This window comes from Geotrypetes seraphini, chromosome 3 (genome assembly GCF_902459505.1).
Source record: "Geotrypetes seraphini chromosome 3, aGeoSer1.1, whole genome shotgun sequence".
NCBI classification, from domain to species: domain Eukaryota; kingdom Metazoa; phylum Chordata; class Amphibia; order Gymnophiona; family Dermophiidae; genus Geotrypetes; species Geotrypetes seraphini.
Window position 1 is genome coordinate 185,690,104 of NC_047086.1, and position 22,595 is coordinate 185,712,698.

A 22,595-nucleotide genomic window follows, 5' to 3' on the forward strand; every position below is an offset into this window, starting at 1 on the left:
TCAGATGATAGACCCTCCCTCTATCCACAAAGTGGTGTTAAGGTGTTCAGGCTAAACCTCATTGGCATAAAAAACATCCCTGAACTGCAAAATGAGTGCAACGAGACACTGTCAGAGTCCCACTTTGAAGTGGTCGATTGGTTTTGTTACACCCTGAGGCAGCAGAATAGTGAAACGCTGGCCATCATTGGTGTACCGATTGTCTTTCTGAAATAAGTTGATTTTGTTCATCTACTGGTATCTTTTGCTTGGTTTCTCATTTTGCACCACAGAGAGCCTGTTTTTACAATTCAGGGTTTTTTTTTTTTTTTTATGCCATTGAGGTTTAGCCTTAACACCATTTTGTGGATAGTGAAAGGGCCTGCCATCTGAGGCTTTTTCCACCCCTGGGGTTATATTTCAGGCCTGTTAGTGAATATTTCATATATCTCTTGCATTGTCTTTGTGAAAAGTTATTTATTGGTCATACCTGTCTCTATGACAGCAACAGATTTTATGGCCAGTCCTAATACAGCTGCAAGCAAGTCTCTGGAGTAGTCTGGTAGGCAGTGCAGTGGACTGCAGAGAAGCAGACCCAGGCCCATATGCCACCCTATCTAATACACTTGTGGTGGAAAGTGTGAGTCCACCAAAACCCTACTGTACTGCCGTATAGATGACACCTGCAGGCATAAGGGCTACTGGGGTGGCAGACAAGTGGGTACAGTAGATTTGGGGGGAGTTTTGGAGTGCTCACCATATAATGTGCGGGGCTTATGGTGAGATGTGTACCTAGCACCCTTAATGTGAAGTTCACAGCAGTGCTCTCTAGGGTGCCCCACTGCTCTGTTGACATGTCTGTGTGACCAGCCCATTAAAAATGCTGGCCTCTCCTACATGCAAAGGAAAGATTAGGTTCTTACCTCAATAATCTTCTTTCTAGTAGAAGAGCATATGAATCCTGAACAAATGGGTTGTGTATCTTCATCCACGAGTTCTGTGTAGAAGGATGTCAATCAATCTTTTCAGCTACACTTCCTTGCTCCAATGGGCTGTGCTCTCTTCCTTCAGTTCATACCAAAGCAGTTGATAATCTCTAAAAGGAGAAATAATGAGGAGTACAGGAAACTCTCCAACAATTTCAAACCAGTCTGCCTGCAACAAAAACAGTTATAAACCAGGTAGGCCCCAACAAGCCATCTACCAGAGTGCAACCGGCACTAACAAATATGCAGTACTTCAATTCTTTGTATGGCCTTTTTTTTTTTTTTTTTTAATGAATAAAGATCAGTCTCTCAAGAAACACACGTGTCTGAGACAGAAAGCAGGCTAGATTAGAATGACAGGGCAGGCCTTCAGGATTCATATGCCCTTCTACTAGAAAGAATATTATTGAGGAAAGAACCTAATCTTCCCTGAATGAGTGTTTGGTCATTAACAAGTGTTTGTTTCGATTCTCAAATGTTGGCAGTTGGCAACAAATAGACAGACTTTTTTGAACAGTGCAGTAATGAACATTTCTTTTAGTAAACCTGATTTACTGCTACAACATACCAGTAAAAGTTCAAAATCATCATCCATTTGATACTATCCCCTCATCCCAGCTAGCTCTTTAGTTTGTCTATACAAGATGGACGTCCAAAAGAAAGCATAACTGACACTTGGATGTCTTACTAGTCAAAACATCCAAGTGAGCATTCTCAAAACTGACTTTCTGGATGTCTTTCTGGTTGTTTTATCTCCAGTGCATCTAAATCTTAAGGGGAGGGGTAGGGGGGTGATAGAGGCATGTTTTGGGTGGGATTAGGGCGAACTTGGAAATTCGGCTGGGATAATCAAACCTGCAACGAAATGTCCAGGGCCTTTTTTAATACGTTTGGAGCGAGACCTGTTTTAATACTAAAAAAAAGTGTCCAAACTGACAAGATGACTATTGGAGGGTTCAAAGCTTGACTCTCCCTTACTACCCCAGTGGTGACTGACCCCCTCCCACCAACCAAAGATGGAAAAGTACTTTTCAATTATCCTACCCTGTGAAAGGCTTCCCATCAGCTGATCATAGCAGAGGGAATCACAATCAGCTGAGCCAGTTTCGTGGACTCCTTCTGGATCAATTGTTCAGAGATTCCCTTGCCAGAATCAGCTGAACCAACAGGGAGAACTGCGATTCCTTTCTTCCTTCCTCCTTCACACCCACCGATCCCCCAGCCCCTTTTCACAGAGAGCCGCTGTCCTCAGAGCCCTATACCCCTCCCCTCAACATCCCCAACCCCCCCATCACTGAAACTGTCCAATACCACATGACACCCCCTCAACATCACCCATTACTTCTGACATCACTGACACCCTCCGGACATCACTGACACCCCCAACATCACTGACACCCGCCTTTGAGATCACCCGAAACCCCCATACCTTCTGATGAAAAATCAGCAGGGGGGAAGTCCACTCCCTCCTATTAATATGACAGGTCTTCTCCCTCCCAATGCATCTTGGGATGCAGTGGGAGGGGCCTAAGGCCCTGATTAGCTCAAAATGGAATGATGATGTTGGGGGGTGTCGGTGATGTCGGGTGATGGGGTGTCAGATAATGTTGGAGGGTGTCAGTGATGGGTGGTCAGGTGATGTTGGGGGGTGTTGGGGATGTTGGGGGGGAGTGGATTTCTGTGGAGGGGGCTGGGGGATCAGTGGGTTTGAGGGAGGGAGGAATCACTGTTCTCCTTCAAAATTCAAGCAAACCCCCTAAAAAATAATGGATCAGACGCAGAGCATATGAAAAAAACACCTCAGCTCACAAGTAGAAGGAAAAACTGAAGGGAGAAAGCACAGCCTAGTGCAGCAAGGAAGTGTGGCTGATTGATATCCTTCTACAACAAACTCGCAGGTGAAAATGTACAACTAATTAATTCAAGATTTATATACTCTTTGCTTGTGTTGGATGTTTTTAATTTGGACTTTGTTTTTATATCGGCAAAAAAGAAATTAGACGTCTAGCTGGGCTATTTTCGAAAAAAAAAAAAAAAAAAAGAGATAGACATCTTGTGAATTCGAATATGGATATTTTCTCTGCATGATTTTTGGATGTTTTTCTTAAAACGTCCAAAGTTGGACTTAGACGTCCTATCGAAAATGCTCCCTAAGGCTCAATGTGATGTTTGATTTGACTTTCAGCTGCAGAAATATCCTCCTCTTCTTGTTCCTCATGGATTCATCCAATACAGATCTTTTGTCAGTGTATTTGCTGTACATTTTACTCTCCCTTTGTCTTTGAATCAGAAATATCCTATTATTTTCTGCTCTGTTTCAGTGCCATGCTCTCAGAAGTGAAACATAGCTGCTATGTTCCGCATAACTCCAAAGCTTCACCTCTTCTACTCACACATTCAGCAACTCTCTCAGACTCAGTCCTGGAGCCAGGGACCACATTCAGTTTCAACAGCTTTTCCATAATCAGGTGGCAGTCCAAAGTCTAAATTGAACTTCTGAGGTTTTGTTCAGGGCCATCTTTGACCTTCTTTTGGATCCTAGTCTTAAGGTAGCACTCAGACAGGATGGTGGGATGCAAAAAGGAAAAAAACTATTGTCTGCAAGCTGTTCAGAAGCTCAATGTACAAGCAGTCTCCCTCCTCCCAGCTAGCTCTTCGTTCTAAAATTTGTTATAAAACTAAAGTTTGTCTATAAAAAATATTTTATAAAAAATACAACACACTGGAAAAGGGAATGTAGTTGAATCTTTCATCCTTGGCTTGTCCAAAGAGGGTCAGTGTTTCTCCACAGGTGCAGCATTAATAGGAGACGAGGCACCTCTGGTACCATCACTGTCTTACCATGCAACAGATATAGGAAATGATCAAAGTATAAAAGCAGCAGGTCTTCTGCAAGCACAATTTAATTGAAAGACATTGCTCCTTTTTCATCCCTCTTGTTCCAGATGGACTATCAGGGCTGTCTCCATACCAACAGACCCTTCCTCCTTCTGTTAAAGCTTCTCTCACTGTTCCATAATAAGGAAGGAATGTTTTTCCATCTCCCTTTGTGAGTTGTCTGTGAGCCACCATATTGGCAGAGAGCTTTCTTTTTCTCTCTAACACTCAGAACACCCTCTGGTCAGCAGTGGAATATAGCAAATTACCTCTCTGTACAACCATTCTGTCTTCAGATAACTGATGGGTCAGTCTGACAAACAAAGCAGCCTGAACACAGGAGGAAATTCTTCCCTTATAGTGAACAAAACAACAGGTCTATCTGGCAGACAGATACAACTTCTGTACGACTTAGGACTTGGAGAAAAAGAGGCTTCGCTTTCACTGCTGTGCCCTCTCTGGTAAAACATCCTGGAAAGAGATCCTGATAATTCAACACACATGTCCCAGTGGAAGGACTGTACAAGGAACAGAAACAGGAGATAAGTGCTATACTCTCATAAGGTCCAAGGTAGTGGCTCTGCGATAATGAATTATAACCGTATATTCCAGCACTGTTACTCTTGCTCTTCATTTATTTATTTAGATTTATATCCTGTCCTCCCCAGAGAGTTCAGAACGGGTTACAGTTTACATTCACAGTGTACACTGATTGGCTGGCCTGGAACTTCCTCTCCGACGTCAGAATTGATGGGGCACTAAGGACATGGGAAGAAGGCACTGGGGGCACTAAGAACTTGGGAAGGAGGCACTGGGGGCACTAAGGATATAGGAAGGGGCACTAAGGACATGGGAAGGAGGCACTGGGAACACTAAGGACATTGGAAGGGGCACTAAGGATATAGGAAGGAGGCAGTGAGGGCACTAAAGACATAGGCAGGAAGGAGGGAGGGAATAGAAAGGGACAATTATTGGGCCTAAGTGCAGAAAGAAAGAAAGGTTGTGCAATCAGAAGGAAACGCAACCAGAGACTCATGAAATCACCAGACAGTAAAGGTAGGCAAAATTATTTTATTTTCAATTTAGTGATCAAAATGTGTCAGTTTTGAGAATTTATATCTGCTGTCTATATTTTGCACTATATTTGTCTATTTTTCTATAGTTACTGAGTTGACATTGCATATTTTAAAGTCATCTGCCTTGACATCTTTGAAACCCCCCAAATATAAATGATAATTAACATTTTCTCTGCGTATAGTGTGCTTTGTGGTTTTTTAAAAAAATTTTATGGTTACCATTATGAATTAATAAGATATTATGTATACGTGAAAAAAAGAATGGAAGAAATTGGGGGCGGGATTGGGGCTGGGGTGGGGCTAGGGCAGGATTGGGGGCGGGACTAACAATTAATAGATGTCCCGTTTTGATGAAAAAAATAAATGGTCACATTAGGCATGGGCAGAACTGGCAGGCATAGAGGTGGGTCTACGGGGTCCGGATTTTACATACGTAAAATCTGGTAAACCTACCCTATTGTGTTGCATTTTTGGGAGGCATTCACAATTCGACCAGTGCTGTTCTGTTTGTTGCTTTGTGAAAATCAAGCCTCATTCCTGAGTTGCAACAGCTTGTCGCAAAGTAATCCAAGCCTCATTTTAGGGCTCCAACAGTTTCTCTCATTGCAATCCAAGCCTCATTTTGGAGCTCCAGTAGCTCCTCTCATGTTCTGGCCTCACTTACGTCTTTGTGGTAGCTCTTTCCACACAACATAATGACTGTTGCTAGCATGGTTTGGAAGCAAGAGAGCAAGGTACAAGAATAAACTGACTCTTCTGCTGCTAGCTACTCTGATCTGGGTCCTACATCCCTAGTATCTGTTTTCATGTCCTCTTCCCCACTTTCTCCTCTTTTTCCTGCATCCATTGCCCCTGCCTTTTCTTCTTCTATCCCCCTGTACTCCAAAATCAATAAATTCATCCAATACTGCAGTGTTTTTCAACCTTTTTACACCTATGGACCGGCAGAAATAAAAGAATTATTCTGTGGACCGGCATCGGTCCGTGGACCATCGGTTGAAGAACACTGGGCTAAGTCGTGGGCCAGACCCCGCCCATTTCTACCCAATCTCCACCCCAGACCCCGCCCCCATAATAGTACTAATTGCACCTTGCACGTCCCGTGCCTCATCTGGAAGCCTTCCCTCTGACGTTGCAACGTCAGAGAGAAGGCTTCTGGTTCAGGCGCAGGATGCCCATAGGAGCCACTGCCCGTGGCTTTGTGCACTGAATCAGTTAGGAAGAGGTAGCTGGCTCGAAAATAACGCCACATCGATCGCACCATGGACCGGCAGTTGAAGAACACTGTTTTGGGCCTGATGCACATGTTGGCCCTGTGGACCGGCAGGAAATTTCTGTGGTCCGGCACTGGTCCATGAACCGGTGGTTGAAGAACACTGCAATACTGGACAGTTAATAAAAAACTGAATAATCCCACAGACCAGAGTAATTACCAACTAATATTCATTTTAAAAGATATGTAAATAAAAGGAATCCTCTCATAAAATTTTCACCCAAGCGATGACCCTTCTTATAAACAGATCTCATTGAGGGTTGTAGTCTGGAGCTGTTTTTCATAGGGTTCTTGTTTATATGCCAAACAACTTTATAAGTGCTCATGTGCCTGCCCTGGAAGCTGTCTCTCTACAGGTCTCGCCTAAGCGGGAACAAGAAGTCGCTGCAGAGAGTCAGCTTCCAGGGCAGGCTGGTAGCAGCAGGCTCACCTTGTTGCCTCTGCCACTGCCCAAAGGTTCAACTACAGCTGCCAGGGAAGAGGTAGGTGGGGGAGTCAAGAGAGCCAGCTAAACCCAGACAGACTCCCCCTTTCAAAAAAACTATTCAGATACCCGAACAGTCCTCTAAAAAGAGGACCTGTCCGGGTTTTCCGGATGTATGGAAAATTTAACAGGTTTCAGAAGTCTGTGTAACAGTAACAAATGCATCAGTTTTCAGATAGAAATACATTTCACATGGGCTCTTCCTTCACTACCAGGCACTCTCATTATTATTTTATAATTTTAAAAACTCTTGATATTAAAAATAGAGTGTAAATATACCACCAATCACAGAATCAGCTTACCCTCCTTTATACTAAGCCACAATAGAGGTTTCTACTGCAGCACAGAGCACTAAATATTCTGACGCTGCTTGGACACTCATAGAATTCCTATTTTGAAAAATTACAATTTTTTTAAAGTTTAAAAATGTTTTATTGAATTTAGTACAACAAGAAACCATAAGCACAGAATACATAGTAATGAATACATTACTATGATTGATAGCTGCACAACAATTTGCACATGATACTGGATTATTGAGGCATCCAATACAAATTAATACAAAAACCAATGAAACCAGTGATGAGAAACACGAAGGGACCAAGGATAATACAAACTTATAAGGCAAACAAAAAGAAATACATATCTGTATGATCATGTGTGATACATAATGTAGTAGCAAAGTGATGGGCAAAAAACAACATATAGGTCATAAACAAAAGTAGATCAACCTTGATGCCAGAATTACAAATTAAAGAATCTAAAACATGCAGACTAGCTATAAACAGCCTTACAGTTTCCACAGCCTACTTCAAAGAAGCAAGACTAGATTTAAGAAATGGTGACAAAGGTTCTCAGCACATATTTTGTTAAGTTTTGGATATGAATAATATGAGCATATTAGCGCTTTAAAATTGTGCATAAAAACAAGGACCCTATGAAAAACAGCTCGTCTATTATCCTCAGTGAGATCTATTTATAAGAAGGGTCATTGCCTGGGTGAAAATTGTATGTGAAGATTCCTTTTATTTAGGGTTATATTTGCAAACTAAAAAGAGGACATATGACCCCGCCCCTGCTACTGCCTCCCACTAATCTCGACCCTACCCCATCTCACCCCTTCAGCACAGCTCCAGCCCCCTACCCAAGTCTCTCCTGTGTCACCATGCACCTCCTTGATGCTGTAGTTTCAAACTTTGGGCACCCAACAACATGATCCTGCTGTTGTTAGCCTGTCTCAGAAGCCTTTGCTCTGCAGCACCCCGCCTACGCGGGAAGAGGAAGTTGCTGCAGATGCAGCCGGATCATGTTGCTAACATTGCCAGCTGTCTGAAGTTTGGAAATTTCAGTGCCGGAAGAGATATGTGGGTGTGGGGACAGACCAAAGGGCAAGCCATATTTATTTCTGTGCTGGGGAACTGGAGAGAGTGAGTCCAAAATCCAGACAAACTCCCTCCAGACCAGGAAACCATCCATACAATCCTCTAAAAATAGGATATTGTTTAATGAAAGCTTCTATACCACTGCTAATGACTGGGGGAGTCAATTCAGAGTGGTTTATATGAGCTTCGTAACGGTGTTACAATACATGAGCTTCTGGTAACCCAACTTTTATTTACATATTTTTTTGTATTGGGTAATTATACTGGTCTGTGGCATTATTCAGTTTTTGATTAATTGGCCAGTAATGTATGTATTTATTGATTTTGGAGTACAGGAGGAAACAAATGTTGGGGGGAGGGAGGAAGGAAAAAAGACATACAGGGGCAATGGATGTGGCAAGAAGCATGAAAATAGATACTGGGGATGCAGGGCTCAGACCAGAATAGCCAGTAGCAGAAGAATCAGTTTATTCTCTTGCTCTGTTTGCTTCCAAACCATGCTAGCAACATTCATTATATTCCAACCTACCACAAAGAAGTGAGAGCCAGAGTGAGGCCTGGCAGAACCTGAGAGAAGCTATTGGAGCCCCAAAATGAGGCTTGGATTGCAACGTGAGAAACTATTGGCGCCCCAAAACGAGGCTTTGCTAAGCTATTGCAGCTCTAGAATGAGGCTTGATTTTCACAGAGCCACAGACCAGCACTGGTTGAATAGTGAATGCCTCCCAAAAATACAACATACACTGCAAGAAGTAGCCAAAAAACCGAGGTAGGTGGGGAATAGGGGAGAGGAAAATCTGGACAAACTCCTCACATTTTAGAAAGACGTCTGGAGACTCCTCTAAAAAGAGGACATGTTCCGGTAAATCTGGATGGCTGCATTAGGAGCTATAAAACTAAGGGTTACTATAAAGGAGGACGGATTGAAACATCCTTTACTTCCATTGAAAGTAATGGAATTATTAAATCCAGTAGATCTTCTATTGGTTAAAGGCAGTTTTCTGTGCAGTAATAGCTTGAACAAGTGGCAATGTCGGGCTTTAGTTATGTAGTTTTAATTCAGTTACAATGAATAAATTTTTGTTTGACTTTGGACATTTTTCATCAGTCTGTTGTTTTTGTTGCCCATCTTCTGATTCTTCTCTTTCTAGACATGAAAGCATTTGTATTCCTTTGTGTATCACTAGAATCATTCAGACCCAGAGATGAGAAGCTATGTTTCCCTGGGCCTAGTGGCATAGTCAGGGGGGGTAGCAGATTGCCCAGAGTGCTGTTTTGGTGGGGACACCAGTGCTGCTGGTGCCTCTCCTCCTTTCTACCCCACGTTTACCTCTTAAAATGTTCACCAGCGTGAGCATCATCTTCCACCTCCTGCTCATGCTAGCCTCTACTCCTTTCTGATGTAATTTCGTGGTTGTGGGACCAGGACATAATGTCAGAAGGAAGCCAAGGATGGTGCGAACAGGAGATGGAAGATACTACTCATGCCAGTGAGCATTTCAAGACGTACCCGGGGGGAGGGGGGGGTGCTTGAGTGTCAGGGAAGAATGATGGGGGGCACATGGTGCAGCAATGTCAGGCACCTCCCACCCTTGTTATACCACTGCCTGGGCCTATCTTCTGAGCCCTGCATTAACCTGCTCAGTCTGTCCATTTGTTTCTGGTAGATTATTGTAATTCTTCATGAAATGTTTTGCATTTAAAAAGGAAAGACATTGTGAGACTGAACTCTTTAGGACCAAGTCCAGGACTTGATTAAATGCTATCTGTTTAAATTCTGCCAAACAGTATAGAGCAAATGCTGCCCTCCAACCCTGGGAAGACCCCCATCAGCCTTCTGCAGGAGTATGGGACCCGACTAGGGAAGACGCCTGTGTATGATTTACTGAAGGCTGAAGGTCAAGCTCACCAGCCCAACTTTACTTTTCAAGTCACAGTGGGTGACACCAGCTGTACAGGTCAGTATCAAACCATGCCAGTGTCTGTCTAGGTCTTTCATACACATTCCCAGTCCTCAAGAGCTGCTATTAGGTCAGATTTTCAGTATGAACATAAGAACATAAGCAATGCCTCTGCTGGGTCAGACCTGAGGTCCATCGTGCCCAGCATTCCGCTCAAGCGGCGGCCCAACAGGTCCAGGACCTGTGCAGTAATCCTCTATCTATACCCCTCTATCCCCTTTTCCAGCAGGAAATTGTCCAATCCTTTCTTGAACCCCAGTACTGTACTCTGCCCTATTACGCTCTCTGAAAGCGCATTCCAGGTGTCCACCACACGTTGGGTAAAGAAGAACTTCCTAGCATTCGTTTTGAATCTGTCCCCTTTCAACTTTTCTGAATGCCCTCTTGTTCTTTTATTATTCGAAAGTTTGAAGAATCTGTCCCTCTCTACTCTCTCTAAGCCCTTCATGATCTTGTAAGTCTCTATCATATCCCCTCTAAGTCTCCTCTTCTCCAGGGAAAAGAGACCCAGTTTCTCCAATCTCTCAGCGTATGAAAGGTTTTCCATCCCCTTTATCAGACGTGTCGCTTTCCTCTGAACCCTCTCGAGTAACGCCATGTCCTTCTTAAGGTACAGCGACCAATATTGGATGCAGTACTCCAGATGCGGACGCACCATCGCCCGATACAATGGCAGAATAACTTCTTTCGTTCTGGTTGTAATACCCTTCTTGATTATGCCTAGCATTCTGTTTGCCTTCTTAGCGGCCGCTGCGTACTGTGCCGTCGGCTTCATTGTCATGTCCACCATTACCCCCAAGTCCCTTTCTTGGGTACTCTCATTTAATAACATCCCTTCCATCGTATAGTTGAACCTCGGGTTTCTGTTTCCCACATGTAATACTTTACATTTCTCAACGTTGAACTTCATCTGCCATCTCGTCGCCCATTCCCCTAGTTTATTCAAGTCCCTTTGCAATTCTTCGCAGTCCTCTTTAGTCCGAGCTCCACTAAATAGTTGGTGTCATCTGCAAATTTTATTATTTCACACTTCGTCCCTGTTTCTAGATCATTTATGAATATATTAAATAGCAGTGGCCCGAGCACTGAGCCCTGCGGGACCCCACTCGTGACCCTCCTCCAGTCCGAGTAGTGGCCCTTCACTCCTACCCGCCAACCAGTTTCTGATCCATCTATGTACGTCTCTTTCTACCCCATGGTTCTTCAGTTTCCGGAGTAGGCGTTCATGGGGCACCTTGTCAAAGGCTTTTTGGAAATCCATTCGTTTGTTAATTCCTTCGAAAAAGTGCAATAAGTTCATTAGGCATGATCTCCCCTTGCAGAAACCATGTTGGCTGGTTATCAGAAGTTCATTTCTATCAAAATGTTCATCGATGTTTTCTTTTATCAGTGCTTCCGCCATTTTCCCCGGAACCGAGGTCAGACTCACCGGTCTGTAGTTTCCCGGGTCACCTCTTGATCCCTTTTTTTGGATCAAGATGTAATGTTGGCTATCTTCCAGTCCTCCGGGATCACGCCTGTTTTCAGGGATAGATTGCAAATTTGCTGCAGTAGTTCCGCTATCTCCTCCTTTAATTCCTTCAGAACCCTTGGATGGATTCCGTCTGGACCCGGGGATTTGTCAGTTTTTAGTTTTTCTATCTGCCTGCGCACATCTTCAAGGCTCACTTCCATGGATGTTAATTTTTCTGCTTGATTTCCATTGAAGAATTGCTCAGGTTCCGGTATGTTGGATGTGTCTTCGTTTGTGAATACAGACAAAAAGAACATGTTAAGTCTTTCTGCCACTTTTCTCCTTCACCACTCCGTTTCTGTCTCTGTCGTCCAGCGGTCCCACCTCCTCCCTAGCCGATTGCTTCCCTTTAACATGTCCCTATACACAAGAGATTCACATACCTCCCATTTTACAAAGCCATGGTGTGGGCACAATTCCTCCTCCAAACCCACTACCTGTTCCTCTGATCCCATCCTCACCCGTCTATGGATTCCCATCTCCTTCTATCTTCCCCTCTTATCTGCCATATCCTCAACCTATTGCTTCTTAAAAAAACATTGCTAGAATCTACCTGCTCCTCCAATTATCACCCCATTTCCCTCTCCCCTTCTTATCCAAGCTACTTGAACGTGCTGTTCGCTGCTGTCTTTATTTTCTTTCATCTCAAGCTATCCTCGACCCACTTCAATTGGGTTTTTGCCTTCATTCTACGGAAATTGCCCTTGCTAGAGTCTCCAACAACCTGTTTCCTGGCCAAATCCAAAGGCCTCTACTATGTCCTCATTCTCCTTGATCTATCTGCAGCCTTTGACATTGTAGATCACCACCTGCTCATCAATTTGCTGTCCTTGTTTGGGTTTCAGGGCTCTGTTATCTCTTCGTTTTCCTCCTATTTTTCTCACCGCACTTTTAGCGTAAGCTTTGGAGGATCCTCCCTTGCCGCCATTCCGCTATCGGTTGGCACACCTCATGGCTCTGTCCTTGATCCTCTCCTTTTCTTCATCTACACTTCTTCCCTTGGTGCCGTAATCTCCTCCCATGGTTCCAGTACCACCTCTATGCTTCTGACTCGCAAATCTACCTCATTACACCTGAGATTTCTATGGAAATCCAAACCTGAGTATCAGCTTGCTTACCTACATTTGCCACCTGGATGTCTCACTGTCATCTAAAATTAAATATGACCAAGACTGAACTCCTTATCTTTCCTCCTAAACCTGCCTCTTCCCTTCCCATGTTTTCTATCTTGATAGACAATTCTCATCCACCGTGTCTCATCGGTTCGAAATCTCATCTCTTTCCTTCTTTTCACATATTCAACAGACTGTCAAACCTCGTAATTTCTTTCTCTACAAGATTGCTAAAATTCGACCTCTCCTCTTTGAGCACGCTGCCAAAATCCTCATCCGTGCTTTCATCACCTCTCACCTGCTTTACTGCAATGTGCTTCTCACAGGTCTTCCGCTAAGCCATCTCTCTCCCCTTCAATCTGTACAGTATTCTGTTGCATGCCTCGTATGCCATCATTATGCTCACATTACCCCTGTCCTCAAATCACTTCACTGGCTCCTTGTTCATCTCCGCATACAGTTCACTCCTTTCATTGACCTACAAGTGTATTCATTCTGCAGCTTCTCAATATTTCTCCTCCCTTTACTGCCATCTCTGTCCCTTCTTCCTTGCTGTACCTTATGCCTGGAACATCCTGCCTGACTCAATGCGTAGGACTCCATCTCTCATGGTGTTCAAATCCAGGCTAAAATCCCACTTTTTTTGAAACTGCATTTATGCCCTGCCCTCCCAAGATGCTAGTCTATCTGTTGTCATTCTCTCTTTACTCCCCTACCTCTAGTCCCTTATTTTTCCTCACCTAAGTAACATGTATAAGCCTTTGTTCTATGTCCGTCTCATGTGTGTTTGTTGTACAGCTCTGCGTGTTTCTGGTAGCACTTTATAAATAATAAATAGTAGTAGATTTGTTTAAAAATTGAAATATAATTATTTTAGCAAATTTAGTTCAGTAAATTTAGTTCTGAATTTGCACTACTGGAGGCTGGAGGCCTTCATTGTTCAATAGCGCAAGTACAAGACAGGCCCCCAAACGCCTTGTCTCCAGCCCAGTTGGTAATCTTGGGTCGCCTACACCACTGCACTTAGACCAGGGGTCTCAAAGTCCTTCCTCGAGGGCCGCAATCCAGTCGGGTTTTCAGGATTTCCCCAATGAATATGCATTGAAAGAAATGCATGCACATAGATCTCATGCATATTCATTTGGGAAATCCTGAAAACCCAACTGGATTGCGGCCCTCGAGGAGGGACTTTGAGACCCTGACTTAGACCAAGCCCTTTTTTAATGTTAAAAAAAAATGAAAACCAGGAAGAAGGAGGGTGAAGGAAAAAGTTATACATTCATTCTGATTAGCCAAAGTAGCTTTGCTTGGATGTTGGCATGTGGGGTTTAAACATACCATTATTGGAGCAGGTTTGTATTGGCGCTCATAGTAATGCTGTTTATCCCTTCCCCCTCTTTCCAGGTCAGGGTCCCAGCAAGAAAGCAGCTAAGCACAAGGCAGCTGAGGAGGCCCTAAACCTGCTGAGACAGGGGAACATGTTGGAGCCCAAGTCTGATCCAGCCTGGTGAGGAAGGGGCTGCAAGGGCTCTTCATGCTGCTTGGGGTGGGGGAGGGACTGCCAATAATCTGGAAATTGGTGAGGGAAGGTGAGGAATGATGCACGTACACAAAGCACCAAGCAGAAGAGGCAAAAAAGAATGAGTGACATAAGACAACTTGAGGGGTGTTCAAGAGTTTTTGACAAGTAAGATTTAATGGAAAGAACTGTAGAATCATCTAATTGAAGCATAAAAACACAAGTGAATAGTACTTCCTGTTAGACATGCTTCCTTTATGTGTGTCCCTGAAAATGTCCAGATACTTCTTATTGTAATCCAGCTAGAACTGAAAGGTTAAGGCACAATAGAAGTCAATAATTGTAATGTAATGTACATGGGGTGAAACTTTATCCTTAAACATCTTGTGTGTGTGTGTGTATGCATGCACACATGCTTCTCACTTCCCTTTCAAGTTTGATGTTTGAATGAGGTCTTCATCTTCGTGAGTGGGTTTCTCTATGCAGGCTTATAATTGGACAAGAAACGCCTTGTCATGAGAAGGCTATGACTATTAAGGGATGTCTAGCTTTGTGGATTTAGTTTAAGCTCCTCACTACAGCCTTAAGAATTAATGCCTCTTCCTCTAATACTTCTTTTTTATAATGTTACTGGATGTTTGCAGCTATGTACAGTGGCAATATATACTGAGGTACATTATATCCCTATCCTAAAAGAGCCTAAAGTGGGTACATGAGGCAGTAATAATAATAATTTATTCTTATATATGCCAAACCATCAGTTCAAGGCAGTTCACAACAAGAAGAGGCTGAACAAACAGTGATTTACATACATAAGCATCTAATGCTTCTCAGAAAATACAAATTGCAATTAAATCACATATTTATCAAACAGGTAAGTTTTAAGAATTTTTCAAAATAGATAATAAGACTGAGCTTGGGGAATAAGAGCATTCCAACATGAACTCATTGCACTAGCCTGGAAAGTAAAAGTTTTTCCCAAGAATCTCTTACTGTGACATGCTTTTACCAATGGAAACATAAACCACAGGTCCTTCGTGTATTCTTATTTGAATTATAAAATTCAAAGTGGGAAGAGAGGTAGGTTGGAGTCAATCCAAATAGAACTTTAAAACAAATACAACCAAATTTAAACAAAACTCTAGCCTCAAATTGCAGCCAATTGAGCTCTAGGTAATAAGGGCTTACGTGATCATATTTTTTAAGGCCAAAACTCAAACGGACTGCTCTATTCTGAATTATTCTGAGTCTTAAAGAGTTTTTTATGAGATCCAAGATAAACAATATTACAGTAGTCCAGAATAGACAAAATTGATGACCGAACCAGTAACCTAAAGGACGTTAAAACAAAATATTTTTTTGATAGTGCGAAGCTTCCATACTACTGAAAAGCAATTTTTAATCAATAGATCAGTATGGTCGTTAAAAGATAGCGAGTGATGTAGCGTAACGCCTAATATTTTTATTTTTGACCATTTAAATTGTCTGCATTTTCATTGATTTTATCATTCGGACTAGCATTTTTCCAGATTGAGCTTCAATTTAAAGTTAGTGGTCCATTGTTCTATTTGTGCCTGAATAAGTGAGATCTGATTTTTTTTACTTCAGTTGTGAATGGTGTTAGAGGAATAAGTATTGTTTTATCATCGACATAGATGTAAAAATTTGACATGCAAGCTGTGTAGTAAATTTCCCAGTGATACTAGATAGATATTAAATAGTGTTGGCGAAAGTGGTGAACCTTGTGGTTCCTCCATGAAGGTCAGGAGTAGGATTTGAACCCCGGTTTCCATTGCCCTAAACAGAAGTCAAGTGCTAGTTAGACTGACTTGGTGCATTCCCTTTGCACTTGTGTTCTAGTTAGGAGGCTCTCTTTCTGTGTTCTCAGTGTATAATCTATTCTGAGCAGGTCAGTGGTTTGTGGTATCCTCTCAGCATCTAGAGCAGTCTACCCACTGGAGAGCATCAAAAAGATCTAATGTTTTGAAAAGTACTCAAAGCATACCTTTTCCATAATAAATATCTATCTTTTTTCCTTTAGAGTATTTGCCCTCTTTTTTCTGCTATTTAGTTCTATTGCTGTTCATTTCTTGATTGTGTGTTCTTGTTTATAATGATGGAGGTATTTTATTATCTTGCATTTGTTATACCATTTTATGGTCTATTTTGTGTGGGTATGGCTGTATACATTGTATGGGCTAACACCCTTTGCTAAAAACAAAACAAAACCCAAACTGTTGGCAATTTGTTAAATTAAATGACCTGTGTGTGTTTCCTTTCTGTGTTCTGAAGCTTTGTCTGTCCTGAGTCTCCCACCCACGCTGCAGTTTCTCCCCCGTCACTTTTGGTAGCTCCAGCTTCGGCATCTCCCAGGTAACCTTATGCTTTCTGTTTCTTGAAAATGATTCTTGAACCAGAGTGATTTGCCTAGGAACCTTGGGAAGGGACAGCCAGCCACATTGGGGACCCTGGAAAAAGTAATACCAAAATATCAGCTTGTCTCTACACTTCATTACTATTCTCTTTGTCCTTCTTAGGTCACTTTACAGTATTCTCATAAATATTTTTGAACTATAGGTTTGGATTAAAAACCAGGTACCTTTCTGTGGCCAGATGCTCACTTTATAAAGCTCTTCTTCCCCATGTTAATGTCTATCCTTGCTGTGTATCAATGTGATGGAAGACCTGCTGTTTAGCTATCCATGCTGTACTCATATTTCACTTGTATGAATGTGATGCCTGCATGAGGAAGATGTTTAGTGATGAACAGCACAGCAGCACCCTTTTAAATTAGCTGCATAGGAGTGGAACCAGCCTTGTAATATAATAAAGCCAGTGTAAGTATTTTGAGGATAATGGCTTCTTGGTGCAGGCACTGAGTTGCAGAATTGGAGGTATCTCCCAGTATCCAGAGTTTCTACAGAATTTGAGATTCAGCAGAACAAAGAGCAGAAGGATGTGTGTCATCACTGGTACCCACTGATTAGTTTGTGCTGAAAGGGGTGAGGACAAAGAGATAATGGTTACTGTGGATGGGCAGACTAGATGGGCCATTTGGCCTTTATCTGCCATCATGTTTCTATGTTTCTGTAGAATCCCAGCTGTAGATTATTGATCAAGATTTGTCTGCTGGTTGTAGCCTTTATATCTGAATTAATTGGGCCAGTAGCATAATGGGATTAAGACATGAAAATCCATACTCTTCATTTTATTTCTTCCCCCCTCCCCCACTCAGTGTGCAATTCTTAACTAATCGGTTCTGGTCTAATTTGGTCAAAACTGGGACAAAAAAAGAGCCATTATAGCACAAAATTTTGAAATAATAATTCCTTTTAACCATAGTGAATTTCCTATGCCTTCAGGAAGGCAAACTACTATAGGAGTCATGCAGAAAAACCAGCGAGGTAAAAAAAAAAAAAATTGGTATTTTTTTTTCCTCTGACTAAATTTATATCTGGTAGTGGAAGGTAGGGGAAAACACGGGTGGAAGTGGCTCTAAGGAATGCAGAATTGCCTAATTCAGTCTGATGACTAGGCATCACTTAAACTGGAAGTCATTAGAAACAACCCAACATCTCATGGGAAAAGAGAGAAATGTGAAGAGACGGGGTGAGGGAGAGAAGATTATAGGAGAGGTGGATTCAGTCTTCTTGGTACAGAGTTGATCGTTTCTCTCCTTTTAGAAATTGCCAGGTGGAGATGAAGCCTCTGGTCACAGTGCAGCAGTCAGAGTGTAACCCAGTTGGAGCTTTACAGGTATGGGGTGATGGTTTTTTTCACTTCCTGTTGTCCTGAATCACTGTCCTCTTACTTTCCATCTCCCTTCCATGGATCTTATTTACAGGAATTGCGTTACAAGAAATTAAACGTTTACAAATTATTCAAAATGCTTCTATTAAATTAATAACAAAATCTAAAAAATTTGATCATGTGACACCACTCCTTAAAAAGGCTCATTGGCTTCCAGTCATACATAGAATTACACATAAATTATGTACTATTATCTTTAAAACATTAGAAAATAAGACTCCAGCATTTTTATTCAGACTACTTATCCCATATTCAGTTAAAAGAACTTTAAGATCTAGTGAACGGAACCTTTTATCAATTCCTTCGTTAAAAGTTATTAGCACAAGAAGACAATTTATCTTCTCATGTACAGCTCCCCAGATCTGGAATGCGCTTCCCATGTTTTTACGGGAGGAGAAGGTGTTTGGGAAATTTAAAAGCGAATTAAAAACCTTTTTGTTCAAAGACGCATTTGCAAATTAATTAAATTTTATTATAAAGTGTTATTCTAGCGAATTATTTTTCTATCTTTTGTTTTTTTAATTTCCTTATGTATTTTCCCTGTATGTTCTTTCTTTACTATAAAAAATGTATTTCACCCCCTCTTACCTTTTGTTTACGTTATAATTAATTAACTGTATGTAATGTTTTCGTTTCCTCACATGTATATTTTATTGTACATCGCTTAGAAATCCGATTAAGCGATTCAACAAGCAAACTAATAAACTTGAAACTTGAAACTTGCAGTACTCTGAAGGGTAGCATATTTTTAGTTGAAGGGCTCAAACAAACCAATCTCTGTCCCCATTCCCAAGTTCTCTAGTTGCTGATGCTATGTTAGCCCCTGAGGACCATCCCACAGGACTTTGCCTGACCATCTTCAATTCTATTTAGACCTTGTGTGCTGTTCTCCCCCTCTCTTATCCTGTCCCAAGGGCTGATAGCCACCACACACACACACAATATTTTTATTTTTTTTTAATCTTAGTTGCAAAGTGTATTACTTTCACAACACATATAAAGTTTGTCTGAAACTGAATTTTCCTGTCCCTTATTTTATCTGCTTCCCTTATGTTCCCTCTAGAGCTCCCCTACTCTAGGATTCTACTACAAGTGCTACCCTTGCATTTTTTTTTCACTCCCTGTTACAGGAGCTGGTGGTACAGAAAGGATGGCGTCTCCCAGAGTACACGGTGACTCAGGAATCTGGCCCTGCTCACAGGAAGGAGTTCACAATGACCTGCCGGGTGGAGAAATTTATGGAGATCGGTGCGTTCTGCTTTCTGTGCTACAGTATGCTCCTTACATCAGAGGTTGTGCAGGAACATACCTTCTGATGTGAAGATAGCAAACCAATCTTACTCAAACTGAGCAGTTCTTGGGATCCTGAGCCCGACTCTGTTCAGTCTTACTAAACAGGCTCTGCACTAGTGTCGAGATACTTTCTGTTCTGCCCCTATGAACAGGGATGAACAAACTTATGATGAGCATCTCTCTGACCCTTACTGACCTTTGGACAGTAGATTGAAGGCATGTTTTTAAGAGAAGTACTACTTTCTCTTATGGTCACAGATATGACACTGTCCCTCCATGATATTTCCTATTGATGCTCTGTGACTGCCACCCCCACCCAGGTATTACATATATCATCTTACCCCTCTCCTCTTGCAGGAAATGGCACATCAAAGAAACTGGCGAAGCGCAATGCAGCAGCCAAGATGTTGGTTCAGATTCAGAATGTGCCGATGGATCAGCGAGAGACTGGTGAGGCTGAGGAGGAACAGTTCCCTATGGTAAGAAAGCTTTGAGTCCAAGATAGTGTCATCAATAGATTCCCAAAAAATGAAGTCTCTCGACCCCAACAGTGAGTGAGGAACAGAGTTAATACTGATATTCTCATCAAGAGACCCTCTGCAGTCCCAGAGCTAACTCTAGGAAGGGAGAAAAAGGTATTGCTACCTTAACCAGCTTCCCTATGACTGGGGCGCCTCATGGCTTAGAACTGCCAATAGGGAAAGAGATAGAAGGGCATCATAGCGTCTCCTGCAGTATTTTCTAGAAGCCGGCTGTCTAAATTTTGTGGATTAGGAGCAGTTTTACCTGTATTGGTTTGACACTTATGTTCTGTTCTGAGGAAACCTGTACACAGTAAACAGATGCTGAGGAGATTTTACTGTTTAAATAGAGAGTTATTGTAAATGACCCTCTTTGCTTTCATTTGGTCAAATGTATATTGCAGGGGAGTAGCTTATGAATGCCAGCGAGAATGTAAAACATGAATATTAATTGATTCAGTGAAGTGGCCTGAGTCACTGTAAATAAGTGCTGTGCACCGTTGGGAAAACATCAGACCCTTTAAGTGGTGTGAATGCAGGAACAGTGAACCCACTCCAAGGACGAGACATGCAGTTGAATATGTGCAGCTGACAGGATAGGGAGAGAATTTGTACAGGCTCTATTTGCCTGGCTTTAAGTAGCAAATCATGATTTTAAGTAAAATTATTATCTGCCTGTAGCGTTTGGGACATTTAGCAGTCTGCAAATTGTTTTCAGAGTGGAAGACGTGCAAGCAACATGGTTTAAAGCAGGGTTGCCATGTGCCCTTACTTTAACCATGAGCAAAGCATTTTCCCCATCCCACCCCCATTTCTCCATATGGAAATAGACCATGTATAAATGAGATGTTTCTTTCTCTGCACCCCTTCCTGGACAGGCTCTCACAACCAGGCTAGATGGAGTGAAAGGCAAAAGCTTCAGCTGCACGTGGGACACCCTGAGGAATTCGGTGGGAGAGAAGATTTTGCACCTCCGGAACCATCCACTGGAAATCCTGAACTCTGGCTTTTGCAGTCTTCTGCAGGAACTGTCCGAGGAGCAGTGCTTTCATATCAGCTACACGGATATAGGTGAGGATGGATGGGGAAAAAGCCAGAGCACGGGATAGAGAGAAATGAGAAGGAAGAAGAATAAATTGAAGAGCAGGAGGATGGAGAAGAGGGTTTGAGAGGAACGTGATGAGGCAAAGTGAGACAGGAGCAGAGAGTGAAGGAAAGATACAAAAAAAATAGGTAAGGGCTGGCAGACTAAGGCTTGGAGAGGGTAAAAAAGAGTAAGTTGCATGGGAGGGGCAGGTGAGGAAGACAGATCAGATTCTAGCACAGCAGCTGGGAAGGGGTGGGATGGTTATAGGATGGAGACTCCAGCTTTTTCTTGCACTGGCTTTTACTGGTGCTTGCATTGGCTTTTACTGGTGCTGGCTGCTGCAGCAGCAGGATCTGAGATCTAAGCAGCAGAAATGCAGATGATCACTGCTGTTCTTGCCCATTTTCCCACTACAGACGAGCAAAGCCTCAGCGGGTTGTACCAGTGTCTGGTGGAACTGTCTACGCAGCCCACCACAGTGTGCCATGGATCTGCCACCGACAGGGATGCTGCTCGGGCCAATGCTGCTCACAACGCCCTGCAGTATCTGAAGATAATGGCGGCAGGCAAATGACCAGGGCCTTGAGGCTGAACCTGATCACCTTCACCAACTCCCTCAACCACCAGCAGCCACAAGCTTTGGTTCCTCGCCGGCATGTGTACAAACTTAGACTGTTCCCATGCAATGACGATTAAACTCTTCCCAAAAGCGAGGCAGAAGATCGGGAGAATAAGATGCGTCATTGGCATGTGCAAGTAGAGATCAATGTGTGCACATGAACAGAACTGGGATCACCTGCTACTGCACAGCCACTGCTGCTCCTATGGGAGTAGCCGGAGCAGCAACACTCCAGATGTTATCTGATCATCCACTTGGCTCTATTAGCAGTAGTCCTTCCTCTTGTTTTTATTCATTCCAGGCTGTTTTTATCTTTCCATTTTTAGATGCTATCTTATTGACTCTTCTGTCTCTCCCGGTTCATGCTGTATTCATATTGAAGTCTCAGGGTGATGTTCTGTCTTCTCCCACCCCCTCACTTCAGCTTTTCATGTTTTATTCATGAGTGGCTTGGGGAACTAATAATTTGCATTTCTACTCATGAATTCTCTGGCTCTACTCTAGCTTACTTGTAGCCATAATAGAAGATGGGGCTGAATCAGAGTGTTTCCCTTTCTGTTGTGGGATGAATTAGAAAGAGCAGAGCTGAAGCCTGAGGAAAATATGAAAGTGCTTCAGTACTGCTTACTTGCTATTTTTGGATTTGAATGGTGCTTTACAAATGTTAATAAATGATGTTCTTAGTGTGACACGCTGCTAAAGCTGCTTCCCACCTGGTTATGCTTAGTTAACAGCAGTTGGCTAGTGGCACCTCAATCTCTATAGTAAACTTAAATGGGAAACCAAAACCTCAAATAGCATTTAGTAGGAATGTAGAAATTCTCATACATCCATTCTGTTCATCATTATCCACAGCAATTTTCCAGATCCTTAGCGATGCCACCATAGACTCAAATATCTCTCACAGTCTATGGCTTTATGCACCCATTCGTCACTGGATCCTTTTTATGTTCATCTTTAAATATTTATTAACTTATTTAGCATTACTTAATAAATGTTCTAAAAAAGTGTAACTATCCCTGTATGAGAGAGAGAGACCATGCAGCTAAGTACTTTTTTCCCTAGCAACAGCAGCAGATGAATCCAGAGACCAATGGGATAGC

At 42.5% G+C, this 22,595-nt stretch overlaps 1 protein-coding gene across 3 annotated transcripts; it reads left to right on the forward strand.

The window, feature by feature from the left end:
- Window positions 1–8,139: 8,139 nt before the first annotated feature.
- Window positions 8,140–22,343, forward strand: TARBP2 (TARBP2 subunit of RISC loading complex). 3 transcript variants are annotated; one of them, XM_033938436.1, is made up of 9 exons: window positions 8,140–8,274; window positions 9,846–10,015; window positions 14,048–14,150; window positions 16,455–16,535; window positions 17,846–17,918; window positions 19,103–19,220; window positions 19,623–19,744; window positions 20,665–20,857; window positions 21,290–22,343. In XM_033938436.1, exons 1-9 carry the CDS (start codon window positions 8,237–8,239, stop codon window positions 21,445–21,447), a joined length of 1,056 nt encoding a protein of 351 aa, XP_033794327.1. In that variant the 5' UTR covers window positions 8,140–8,236; the 3' UTR covers window positions 21,448–22,343. The 3 variants fall into 3 exon arrangements, with proteins under 3 accessions (XP_033794327.1, XP_033794326.1, XP_033794328.1); XM_033938435.1 differs by lacking the exon at window positions 8,140–8,274 and adding an exon at window positions 8,683–8,826; XM_033938437.1 differs by lacking the exon at window positions 8,140–8,274 and adding an exon at window positions 8,858–8,919.
- Window positions 22,344–22,595: the final 252 nt, after the last annotated feature.

Coding starts and splice junctions, on each gene's coding strand:
- TARBP2 (XM_033938435.1), top strand. CDS start 8,726: ATGAGGCTTGATTTTCACAGAGCCACAGACCAGCACTGGTTGAATAGT. Junction 10,016..14,047: donor GGGTGACACCAGCTGTACAG/GTCAGTATCAAA, acceptor CCCTCTTTCCAG/GTCAGGGTCCCAGCAAGAAA. Junction 20,858..21,289: donor TATCAGCTACACGGATATAG/GTGAGGATGGAT, acceptor TTCCCACTACAG/ACGAGCAAAGCCTCAGCGGG.